The sequence below is a fragment of the Electrona antarctica genome (genome assembly GCF_951216825.1).
Source record: "Electrona antarctica genome assembly, chromosome: 4".
In the NCBI taxonomy this organism is placed as follows: domain Eukaryota; kingdom Metazoa; phylum Chordata; class Actinopteri; order Myctophiformes; family Myctophidae; genus Electrona; species Electrona antarctica.
Window position 1 is genome coordinate 40,855,784 of NC_136809.1, and position 13,397 is coordinate 40,869,180.

The following is a 13,397-nucleotide window of genomic DNA, read 5'->3' on the forward strand; positions in this document are numbered from 1 at the left end:
TCACAATTAGGCTAATCAATTGAATGTTTGGCATGTGGTTTGTAAAATTACTTGTCTGAGGTAAATGGCTAGGCTAGATGATAACCCCCCCCCCCCCCCCCCATATCCACAAGTTTACATATTTTTTGCAAAGCTTCAATTAAGTTTTCCCTCTTCGTTTCCATTTTAAACTCACAAAATCGGATAAATCAATTTACGCTTCTTGCGCATTCCTTTGAAAGTGACGATTTAGTTTGCACAGCTGTTCACTCCGGTGCGCAAAGCGGCGAATGAGCCCGAAAAATGGGGTTAAATGCTATATATAGTCTTAAGTGCGTCCATACATGGGTGGAAGGGGAACAGGCATTCCTTGAGTCAGAGGGTAATATTTTTGTTCCCATCAGCAAGTGCTTCCCAAGTGCCATCGCTGGTCTGCCACCGCTTGCGCTGTTTTGATCTCTTGGGGTAAGTAGCTTTACTTAATATTTTCACTTAATTTAGAGGGTTTATTTGTGTTGTTTTTTCTTCCTGAAACATATAGTAAGAAAACAAACGTGGGATGTTAATTTAATCGCTGTTAAGATGTATTTGCTTTAATTAATTGAAAGCTATAGTGTTTTAAATGGCTGGGGGTCAAATCGTGATTAGTTGAACGATGACTTTTTCGCCACTGTGGTGAAGGGAGTGTGTGAATGTTACTCTGTTAGCAGAAGGCTGCTGTACCTTCCCTGAGCGGTTGTTACTGAATTAAGAGGTCACTGACCCCATTTTCTTACATTTTTGTCTGTCAGTAGGCAATCTAGCTAGGCCTAATGCAACTTATTCTATTGAGATAGGCCTACTCTCAGTCTGTTATGCTGAATTGAGATAGGCCTATAACTAATGTTGTGGGAACCTGACTTGGTTTTAAATTCATTATTCTATAGTCTGAGTCTTGGGGGGGGGGGTTACAGTATTACATTTAGTCCTCACTATAGACAAAGGTGCTGTAAATGTAACATTAACGATTCCCTCTAATATATACCATAATAGACTGTGTTAAAGCTATTCATAGATTAGCTGTATATGCGCATCGCAAGGTGAAACATTTGCAGTCCTGAGCCCTTGCAATATGGAATGAGAGGAGGCTATCATGGGTCCCTCTTCAATGCCAGACTTGAGCTTGGGCTTTGTGGGGTGTAATATTATCCTGCAAATCTCTTGTGGCCGAGTACCTCTTGTATGCCTGTCTTGTGTGTGTGTGTGTATTGTTGTTATAAAGAAAAGCATCAACAGTGATGTCAGTCAGAGCATTGCTATCACAGCACTGATTTAGGAGTCAGTGTTATTAGGCCTGGTATTTCTCAATAATATAATACAGTAATAATAATACAGTGTGGAAGTCTGCACAACTGTATACTAGCTCCCAGTAGAAATAGACTTCCCTTCTAAATGTACCAGTTTAATTCATCACCTGCAGCTGTTCCATTTTTTGGGGCATGTGTGTACTTCCCTCTGGACTATTCATCAATAATAGACAGCGATGAATGACAGGCGATGGTAAACCATTATCTCTACCTCCTCCTGGTGCTCTTAACCAGATTTCCTTGAAGTGTTGCAGATATGGCTGCCAAACTCCAAATCAGCACTGATTTTCGTACCCTTCACACTAATTTCAAGCAGCACACTGTAAGGTATGGTGTTACTGTATGAGTGACATATGTTACACTGTCTGGCTGCAGCTCCTTGTGTGGCCGTATGTTAGAGCCATTGATACGCTAGTATCACAGGTGTTGTGTGTTTGCCTGATGGTAAGCAAGCAGGAAGTAGATGTAGTCTTTATCTTCCTTATTCCATCTACAGCCTGTTTACACAGTAAAATCCTAAATGTTATTTAATTTAGAGTGTACAGGTCAATTTGGTTCCATTTGTACACTTTGAGTTACAAATGGACAAACAAACAGGATTTTACTGTGTGTCTGAGTTCTACATCAATCCATCCATCTGCCTGTCGATCAATCCATCCATCTGCCTGTCGATCAATCCATCCATCTGCCTGTCGATCAATCCATCAATCTGCTTGTCGATCAATCCATCTATCTGCCTATCGATCAATCCGTCCATCTTTGAATTGAACTAACAGGCCATTCATTTCAATTCCACCCCGCATTCCCTTTTAGTGATGTAGGGGCCATTCGCTGTCAAAAGGCCAGAATCTCTTAAAGGGAAAAAATGCAATTGTTCAGTAACAGGGGTCTCCCAGTCTGTCCAGCTCTTTATTAAACAGAAAATTACCAATTTTACCAATTTTACACAATTATGAAAGAAGCCTCATATTGTATACCCTAACTACAGGATAAACACGTATGATTGCCATGAAACAAAACCAAAAAGTAGGGGTAGGTAGAATTGGAACTAGAACACTTTGAACTTTGAAACTGATAAATTATCTGTTGCTGGAGAGACAGGGAGACGATTACTATTTGATTATTTAGAGCGAGCCACTGCCTGGCCATTGAGTCCATTGAGTATAATGGACAGGTGGTGCCATCTTGGGAGGTTTTCAGCTATTACCTTCAATGGCGTGATGTCATGTTCTCTATAGGGCTTTTTCTTTCAAGCAAAACATCACTTATACCCTTAACTGGTAAAAATGTGGTCTGTAACTGTAATTAATGGAACATAAATGTAGTACTTTGACCTTGTTTGAGGGTTCATACAGGGCCAGCATATATTTCACCGCCATTGCTTTAGTCTGCTTTAGAAGCATTGCTTCCTGGCCTGTAGAATAGCTCTGCCGGCTTACATAATGCATTGTGCTATGCTTGAACCTATAGACCTGAGATTTGGTTAGCTTGGTATGCACTGTAGTGTACTAGTTAGTTCATATGGCTGTAGCCTAGTTAGGCCCAGCTGAGCCTCTTTCTGTCCCTGTGAGCTGATACTTCAGCAGGCTACTGCAGGCTGCCATGATGTGGTGTAGTGTCTGACTTGCATCGTCATACTGTACTAGTGTACTGTAGGTTGAACAGAACACCACCTCCCTGAACATGACCCAGATCCAAGGCCAATCAGCATACCTGTGAACACCATAGAGTTATATGGTGGACACAGGCACTCCAACTGAAACAACCAATAATGTTTCAGGAAATTAAGAAAACCTTATATATTTATGTTTTAAAACAATGCAATACTGCCCCATCAAAGTTGGTATTGTCTATTGTCTCCCCCTCTCTACTTGCATGAGAGGGGGAGAGGTGTTGGAGTTAGCTGCTTTAGCAGACAGTTTGACGGTCCTATGGAGTTAAGAGGTTTTGTCCGAAGGACTTTTTAATACTTTTAATTTGTTAAAATTCTTGTCACAGTCCACAGTTTGCATAATTTGTCTGAAGATGCCATTGAAATAATCATCTTTAAACTTGAGGCTGAGCTCCTTTGAAAGGGAGGTCACACCTCCACAGTCCACACCTAAAGCAGGTTCATCTTGAGTGGGGAGGTGACACCAAGTTTGGATGTTTGTCTGGCTTAATGGGAATTGCCAGTACATTTTATGTATTATTTATTTGTTTATATTTATTTTTGTCAAATTATACACACACACACTCACACACACACAATGAGGTGTACTCGAAGAAAATTAGTACTCCTTTTTCATCTGTAACATATACAAACAGTATCTGCATTGGGCTGAATTGTCCTTTAATATGAGTGCAAATAACTTAAAACGCATGAAATTAGGTCAGAAATATTTGGGATATTATTTGTACCGAAATGTATACTTATGTGGAATAACAACTTAAATGTGAGTTTTGGCGTTTTAATAGCTAGTTGTTCACAGTTATTGGAAATCTCCACAGGAAATCAAGCTCTAAATCGGTGACCCAAGTGCAGCCTCAGGCCACAGAGGCTATCATGGCGGACTCAGCTTATACGATACCGCCATTCCGGCAGAGGTGAGTTCCCACTTGGCCTGGTGGCCATCGCCCCTAGCGATCATCTGTGAGCTTATTTTAGTTGTGAGGTAAAACGAAACTACAGTCTGTAGATAACCTTAGGCAAGATAACTTCCTGGGGATACCATGGAGACCACATATCGCATTATGCACACTTGACTCTGGCAAATATGATGTCATAGTGTAGGGAATTCTGTAATATTTGCTGTAAACCAGCTGTAGGGTATTTTATTTTGTTTTGTAAAGTCTCCCATCCCATGGCCGTGTTTGTTGACAACATAGAGAACAACACAATTAAAAAGGTGATTAAAAATAAAACGGTGAGAATGTATATTCTGTCCCTTTTAGTGTGTACAGTTCATCATTATAATTCTGTTGGTTTAGGAGTTCTGAGACGGTGGAAGAGTACCAGCGGGTATCCACCCATGTTGGAAAAGGTTTGCAAGCTATCCAAGAGGAACTACACCGCATGAGGATGGCTACCAAGACCCAAGTAGATAATATTGCTATAAAGAGAGAGGTAAGCGCTGAAGCCAAGAGTGACAAGTTAAAGCTTAATATGCTGTGAGACAAGCCATTGCTCACGGCTCAGAACTCTAGGCATTATGCTGGGCTTTATACTTGGCCAGTGTTGCGTGCCGAAAACGCAATGCGATGCCTTCATGTGAGCTTGTAGATCAGCTACTTTTGGGCTTTACAGAGCTATGAGCTATGAGTCATGGCTATAGTCTCACTATCACACTATGAAATTAGGCTTAACACTTCAACAGAAGATCTTAGTATGATGTTGGCAATTTCACATGCAGTAACTGAGGAGTTTAGATTAATAGTTCTGTTCTAGAAATTATGACATTTCTCTTTCAGAATTATCGCTGGTATACAGATATCAAATTGATAATGCAATATTGCTATTTATGTTTAACCGAGATATGCCTGATATGGACTTAAGACCTCATATTTAAATCTCCTTTTATAGTATTTAAACATTGAGCACTGCATTTCAATCACCAAATAGTAAAACACAAGTTATATAGAATGTTTTGCAACTCCTATAGAGATAGAGTCAAAAAACTTAGCCAGCACACAAATAGATTTCTTTATATACAGAAGATCTGCCAAAGTGGTTGGCAAAGACAACATTAAAAGCACAACTAGTCAATACAGCAGGCTGTGTTGTTGAGTGCTGCCATCGCTGATATTCTGTAATGAAAGATGAATGCTGAGATTAAAGGTGGACTCGATAGGATGACATCACCTGCTTCCAGGCTTAGTGATATAATCTCTCAAATCTCTGTCTGCTCTAAGCAGATTGGAGCTGTGATGATGTGTATGGCTGCTGAGTTGTAGATAATGATGATGCTATCGTGTGTCCACGTGTCTTCTTGAATCGAAGTAAAAGTGCTCTCTAACTCAGCGATTCTCAGCCTGCGAGACCACCACTGGATGGATTGATCATTAAGATAAACATGCTCTGAAAAGGCCCACTGCCCACCCATGGGACTGCTTAACACGGCAGCCATGTTAAGTGGTCAGATGGGTCTGCTGGTCTGTGAAAATACTCTTTGGAGATTTTCAAGTGGGCCCTGGTCCAGAAAAGTTTGGGTTAGACGTAGAACCACTGTTCTAGCTGGTTAATGTATCTCATCACTCATTTAAACTTGAGTTCACATCAACAGTATATGATACATACTGTAGGCCTATATGATGTATACAGTATGTAAAATAAGCATGTTATGTATCAGTCTCAGTGAAATATATTACATATTGACAATGACACGTATGTTTTGTGTGTGGAAAAGTATTAAGTACGTAACAGTACTACAGTAGTTGACTAGTTGAGTAAACCTTTAGTTCCGAATCAACCCCTCCGAGGGCCCTCACGCTACACCAAATCAAAAGGCCCCATGCATGTGATTCATGTGCGCGTAACACAATCAAGAACAACACTTTATTTGTATTTTTAAACTGCCTCCTCCTGGCCAGCCAGAGCGCCTGATGGAGGGGAAAGGAACTGGTTGGAATAACGTGTTCCTTCCACGTGCCACGTCCAACCAGGGAAACTCCTCCTTGTCAGGTATAAAGGAGCAACTTGGACACTCATGCATGAAGGAAGCATGAGTTCAGGTCCGTTGCTCTCCCCAGGTTGGCGGAGGGTGTGTAGAGCCCAGGATCACATTAAATAATTGACACAGGGGTGAAAAATGGGTTACAAAATCGTGGGATAAAAAAAAAACATTCCCAGTGAATGAACGTGCGTGCGTTCAGCACTATCGCTGCTGCTCCCATAGAGTTATAAGGCTGCTCCCCGACACTGTATCTGCTATTTTTGAGTCTTAAGTGGTTAAGAAACTGTTGGACGACCAAAAACACTAGCTGGGGTTCCTGTGTTGTGTTACATTGAAATTGGTGACTATGAATATGGTTTCGACAGCTGTAGCTATTTGAAATAGTCTCGCACAGGGCCCTGCAAGCTGCGGGTATTCACATGAACAGTGATATACAGATTTATCATGTAAAATATGCGTACATTTCACTCTACTCTGTTCTGACCTTCAACTGGTACAACTTGCTCTCCTGCAGGTTAAGGACATGATGACCAAGAAGGTGGAGTTGCATGAGCATGTCCATAGGATGCCCGACTTCCTGGTACCACTGAGGCCCCACACTGTGTGGGAGAAGACCCCTGTGAAGCTGTTCTGCACCGTGCAGGGTTACCCGGCCCCTGTCGTCAAATGGTTAGAATGCTCTTTATGCTGGGGTGTGGCTTTTGAACCAGTGTTAATTTTGTTGACTAACAAAAAATGTTCGTCGACTACCTTTTTTCACTGACTCAAACTGAGTAAAAACTGGTGAATGGTTTCATGCAACTACATGCAACTACTCGCAAGTAGTTCTCGTTTGGTTGCAAGGAGTTGCATGGAGAATCATTGGTGCGGTTTGGACCTAAGACCAAATATATTGACAATTTCGTTGACGAATAGAGACTAAAATGTTTGATAGGGACGAGTGTAGAAGAGGTCTAGCTAGAGCTAATATACAAGTCATTTTATGATTGGTTGCGCTCCGGTGTTGCGCTCTGAAAATAGCAGATGTACAAGACGGTAGATCTGCTATTTTCAGCATGCAACCAAGTATAAAGTAACATTTTTGTTGACAAAGTAAACAGTAGATTTCTCATCATATTTAGTCGACTAAAGCTAAAACATTTCAGATGACTAAAATATGACTACCAATAAATGACATGTTGTCCGTTTGTGACCGTTGTCCGTTTGTGACCTACGAATAGCGCCAAATCATGGCCAGATTGTCGTGAAATTTGCCGTGCACATTCTCGATCCCAACAGGAATAAATCTATTAATTTAGGTGACCACATGGCATTCTAACGGCATCACCATTCCATTGCTTTCTGCATATCAATGCTGCTTCTGTTTAGTTTCGGACCAACAATTCACACAATGTAGCTTAGTATTTTGAGAGAAGCATCAACCAACACACGCACTGAGGCAATTTTCTTTGTTTTGATTTTCAGGTGCAAGAATGGGGTCCCCATTGACACACTGAGTATACCAGGAAAGTACAAGGTTGAGAACAAGTATGGAGTGCATTGTTTGATCATTAGCAGGTATGTGACTCATTCAACTCTGATCAAACCTTCTTCTTTGTGGCTTCTGAACTAGCAAGACCATACTTAAAGATGCACTGCACTTAAAGCGGCACTATGTACATTAATCTATGAATAAAATGTAATGCTGTTTAATCTGTATGGTAGAGTATTTGAATTCAATATAACTAATACAAGTGGGGTGGTTGTATTGTGTCTCCCTGCTCTTCTATAGAGATATTTAGATCATGTCATGTCTCACTTAGACACAGGATCTGAAGTTTGACCTGATGGTCAAGATTCAATGTATCACCTGAGCAAGAAGGCAGGCTCTATTCAGACTCTGCTTTATTGTCACATCACAGGTTTACAGAAATAAAGAAGTGGGTGAAATTCATTTTTCGTGCATCGTTCCCATCGTATCGTCAATTCCCATAGAAGAAAGAAAGGGAAGAAGATAGTTCATTAGGACATGGAAGGCAGGAGGTTACTTCTAATTAACTCTCCCCGGAGAGTCAGAATCACCCATAACAGAACTAAATGCCAAAGGGAGGAGGCCGGGAAGGTGCAGGGAATTTGAACACTGACAATCTGAACAACCACTGTGAACACAGAGTACGAGAGTAGTGACTGCTTAACATTTCCAGTGTGCCAGCATTTTTCAAAATAAAGGCCCAGCAGATCAGGCAGATTTTACTCTGAAAAGCCCCGCCTTCCATTTCCCGCCCAAACCGGGAGGTATAATTTTCCATTACTACCTCGTGCTGTCACATCTGATCTTTCTCTAGAAGCGTTTATATTCCAAACTAGATGCTTGGTTAAGTCAGAAATGAGCAAAAAATAGATTTTAGCTATCCGGTTTTATATATTAAAATTGCTAGAAAGAAACAAAAACACATCAGTGCGTTGTACAAATGGCAGTGCGTGAGGACTGCATATTCCACATAGAGTAGACTGACACTAGTGTAATCCGCAAGTAGGTCCATGAGGAAGAGCAAAGAAAAATAGTCAAGTCACATATGTATAATCCACAGAGGTCCAGGAAGAGCTAAAAAATGTCACTTGTCCCTGGTATAATCAACCGGTAGGTCTGAGACCAGCCTACACTGCCTGTCATCAGGCTTCTGAACAAGGCTTGTGCCTCGTTCAGCAGTCTGACACCAGCCGGGTGAAAACTGCTCCAGAATCTGATGGTGCTACTCTTGATACTGCGGTAGGCCTCCTTGCCAGCGGCTTGTGACTTGGGTGGTGCTTGTCCTTGATGATGCGCTGGGCTTTGACTTCACACCACTTTTTGTAGTTCCTGGAATGTGGGGAGCTCGCCTCCCATGATGCGCTCTGCCGATCGCACTACGCTATGTAGGCTGATCTTTTCTCGGGCAGTACAGTTCCCATACCCATATCTTTTATTTATATATTATTCATATTTGTATATATCTAACACAAACCCTTTTCAGTTAGGTCATCGATTTTATCCAATCAGGAGATGAAATTGGTATCCTCACTATCCTGATATCTGAAAATGTGTTTCTGTTTACTTAAGATATTGAGAGACAGGGAGACCCCTGTTACTGACACTCTATAGCAATTATTATTACTTTTGCGATTACACTTATAAAAATATATATACTGTATATCACTTACACCCGCTTTGAGTTTAGGTAGAGCAATGGATTTGCTTAACAGTTACAGATGGTTACATTTAAGTATTAAAATGGTTGTATTTACACATTAGGTTGGAGTTACGTTCTTTTACGAAATAAGTTTAATGCAATTATAGTCAGGGTAAGGATCTGGGAGAGGTGTTGGCAGCTGAGACTGCATGACCTTAAAGCAGCGGAGTTCAGGAGACACAAAAATTGTAAGAGTAGGAGTTGTAATCACATGTTGATTATGTCATATTGGAACATAAATTCCTTTTCCCTTGTAGTATGTCATAGAAAATATTATCAGAGAGAGCCACCCAGCCAGAGAGGGAAAGCGGTGTGAGTGAGAGAGGTTGTATCCCCTATTTAGTCTAAAGTCAGACCCCGGTTCCAAAGACAGCCCAGCATGCTGGCTCCCCCCTTCGTCTTCGAGACACCTCAGCTGTTCATGCCGAAATGCTGACCTTTGCGTCATTCGAGCCGTGGATTCCTCCCCCCTGCTCTCCCGGCCTCTCTCTTCCTTCCTCTCGCTTGCTCTCTCCTTTTCTCTTCCTGTCTCTCTCCTACTCTCTCTCTCTCTCTCTCAACCACATTGAATCTGTCCTATATTATTACAGTACGTTACAGGATCAATGGAGACCTCACAATGTTTTTCAAAAGCCTATCCTCCTACAAATTTAAGTTGTTTCCATTTGCAGATGCAAACACAACTAGAGTCCATTTGGAAAAAAGATTAGCCCAGATAGCAGGTACAGTTTATTATATCCCAGCCGAGGAAATGCATTGCCTTTAAAATAGTTCCTTCCAGAGGGGAGGAGGTCACATTTCTCCTTTCTATTCTCACCCAAGAGGCTCCTCTTGCATCCTGGTCATTAATAGTGCACTACGCCTCGGTATGGCCTCCCTCACCTGCTTTCCTACGGCACCAGATCAAGGCTCAGCCCAGTCAGTGCCTTGTGTCATAAAAAACATTTGTTCTCTCAGGAGGGTGTGGTCAGCCTTGCAAAGGTGGAGGCAAGGACATTGTTCACAACATGAGAACACATGACAGGAGAACACATGGCTGAGGCCAGAGGTCATACGCAACACACACAATGGCAAAAAGTGGATTCTATTTTGAGTGCTTGCGTTCTTCCACCGCTCAAGTTTAATTCCAACTAGATAAAGTGCCCCTCGGGCACAGGTCTCCACCAGGCCAGGTCAGGTTGTGGCCTCCTGGTGGCGCTATAATAGGCCAATGTTTCTTCTTACGCCTTGGATGGCAATTGATGTGAGATGATTTGAGGTATTTTGTTCCAAAAATGTGTCCAAAAAATCCACCTGAAAAGGGTGGGATATATTCCTCAACCTAGGCTTTTTGTTCAAAACGGGCCAATCCTGCGAACTTTGAAAGCCAATGTTAGCCAATTAGGATGGAATATAAAATATTGGACAGATCCGCCTGGAACACATGACTGTAGAGATACTGTGTAACGATTTGCGGGATTTTTGGTCAGAATCTGGAGGAGTAATATAAAAAAAAACGGGTTTTACAAAAGCCTGGGACAACTGGTTCCCCAGGTGGGTTCACTCACCGCCCCCAACTTGTATGATTAGAATTATGGAATTGTGGAAGAATAGGGCATCATTGATTGCGTACATAATATCCACATAGTTTCTGTCACTGAAAAGGCGACACATTCATTGGCCTTGTTTCAGGTGTGTGGTGAGCGATACTGCTGAGTACAGGGCGGTGGCAACCAACCATCATGGCACAACGACCTGCACGGCTACAGTTACTGTCAAGAGTAAGGCTCTCAAACTTTCTCTCTCTTCATTACAGCTCATATACACCCTCTCTTAGTTCCAACCCCACTTGACCTACATTTTTTACACACTACCCTTCTCTTGAATTCCCCTTTCTTTAACTTTGTATGGAAATGACACAACATTATTGTGAAAGATATCACCATATTATTCATCTTTATTTCTTTCTAGGAGCAGCAGGGAGTGCAGAGTCCTGCCAACTCACTGGACTGGGTGAGTGGGATCTTATTCAGTTTAGTGTTGGAAGTTGGAACCCGGCCCGGACAACACAACTACTTCCACTTGAGATCACTGGCTGCAAATAACATTGTGCTGTAGTAGGTGTAAGACTGATAAGCAGTGGAAACTATTGTAAGGGGGTGGTGGTGGTGGTCCAGTCTTGAGCCAATGGAAACTAGGGGAAGCTCTATCTGTTCGGGGAAACAAAACGTCTCCGCTCCCCTACATGAAAATATAAGACCTTGTTTACACGCCATGCTGACGTTTTATCTTTTACATGAGGGAAGTTATCCTTTCCATAAGCTATACAAATTGGTATAATGTGTTACATTTAAATAGTAGTCTTCAAAGGACAAGAAGGCGGCCGCACACACTATACTTTGTTTCGGACGCAGAGTAAAAAAAGAAACCAGGTAATTGCCTTCTTCAGGATATGAAGGTACCCTGAATAAGACAATTACCTGCCGAAACGTTGGTTTCTTTTTGGCACTTTAGCTACCAGTGTTTGCGGCCACGTTCTTGTCTCTTTATGTTTATGTTTATGTTTATTTATTTGATATGGACATAACTATTGCATTGCTCATTGCACAGTTGTACAAATTGTAGATGCATCATTTACAGTGTGTTAGCACATGTGCTAATTTTCACCACTTGAAGACTACTATTTAGATGATTCTGCCGTGGGCCGGCATAAGGACTGTGCGTAGCATCAGAAGGACTTGCTTCTGAAGACACAAACAATGCATCGCTGAACATGTTCTGTTTTCTATGGCATACTGTATGAATCATTTACAATCCAACTGAGGTTAACCACTTAAACCCTGTATATACTTCATTACCATGGTCCCCCAGGCGTCCGTACTTGGCCCCCATCAAATAAATGATCTACAAACAATACTTTGAAACGCATGAGATTTTCGCCAAATGTTGCCTACAGTAAGCAAGGAAAACACGAGGCAATACATCAAATGCATAGAAATAGTGTTCTAGGATCATAAGTAAACCAAGAACCTATCATCAGTCTAACTCTAAAACAGTATAACCTGGCATTACTGTATCTTCATAACATGCTATCTAAATTACATTTTAGCCTTTGCATAAGCCTGCAGGGCAAGTGGCCAAGCCTATTATGCCCAGAATAGGGACTGTATGGGTTCATTCATGAGGATAACAACCTGCTATTCTCTCTTTCCCAGTGCCACATCTGTCCGGGATCCACCCCAGTAAGTTGGAAGTCAGCCTGCTGGAGAGTTTCGGGGTAACCTTCGCCGTAGAGGGAGGAGCCGTTAGTCTGGTTTGCACCATGGTTGTGGTGCCCGACTTGCCCAACTTGCCACCACTGGCCCAGTGGTACAGAGATGGTAAGACCGCTGTGAGGAACACAGACAATGCTCTGTCTGTCTGTCTGTCTGTCTGTCTGTCTGTCTGTCTGTCTGTCTGTCTGTCTGTCTGTCTGTCTGTCTGTCTGTCTGTCTGCCTGCCTGCCTGCCTGCCTGCCTGCCTGCCTGCCTGCCTGCCTGCCTGCCTGCCTGTCAGTCAGTCAGTCAGTCAGTCAGTCAGTCAGTCAGTCAGTCAGTCAGTCAGTCAGTCAGTCAGTCAGTCAGTCAGTCAGTCAGTCAGTCAGTCAGTCAGTCAGTCAGTCAGGAATAGAAGCCACACAGTCATAACCACTTTGATACAAATTACACTATTCCATTTATTAAACTACAACGTTCTAATAAGCAACACTTTAAACCTAATGGACCCTTTTTCTGGGTAAACACAGCCGAATGTAACAACATTGTGGGTGTGTTTGATTTTGTTACTGTGTACAAGCATGTACTATACTCCTGTACAGTTAATTTGAGGCTGGTAGACAGAAACGCCTATGTGAAAAAACCCTATAATTAGTGTCATTACGGTAACTTGCATTTACCTGTCAAAGTGGTAGATGTATGTTAAAAGGGTCCATTAATGGACCCTTCTGGAGTACTTGGCATAATTCTGCTGCAAAGTCATTCCACTCTAAGTTTGAACAAATTTACCCAAATTCTACACACAGACTAAAAAAATCAGTTAAAGTGTGTTAAACCACTTATAAAGCACTAATTTATAAATGTTTTAAAAATAGCAAAAATATCACACTTGCAAGCTCACAATGCAATGTAATATCGCATTGTGCAATGTAGTATGGTTATTATTTTCTGAAATTCTTTCGAACATTTCCGTCTATA

At 41.8% G+C, this 13,397-nt stretch overlaps 1 protein-coding gene across 2 annotated transcripts in view; it reads left to right on the top strand.

Annotated features, from left to right (window-relative positions):
* The first annotated feature begins 277 nt into the window (after positions 1-277).
* LOC306922621 (myomesin-2-like) overlaps positions 278-13,397 on the top strand; it is a 46,170-nt gene continuing 33,050 nt past the window's right edge. Inside the window, exons 1-9 of one of the 2 annotated variants that reach the window (XM_079500358.1) lie at positions 389-444; positions 1,560-1,652; positions 3,816-3,911; positions 4,296-4,431; positions 6,492-6,646; positions 7,442-7,534; positions 10,858-10,946; positions 11,137-11,178; positions 12,381-12,545. In XM_079500358.1, the coding sequence (XP_079356484.1) occupies positions 1,582-1,652; positions 3,816-3,911; positions 4,296-4,431; positions 6,492-6,646; positions 7,442-7,534; positions 10,858-10,946; positions 11,137-11,178; positions 12,381-12,545 (847 nt within the window). In that variant the 5' untranslated portion in view covers positions 389-444; positions 1,560-1,581. Of the gene's footprint in view, positions 445-1,559; positions 1,653-3,815; positions 3,912-4,295; positions 4,432-6,491; positions 6,647-7,441; positions 7,535-10,857; positions 10,947-11,136; positions 11,179-12,380; positions 12,546-13,397 lie in introns of both variants that reach the window. The other variant, XM_079500357.1, reaches the window with a different exon arrangement.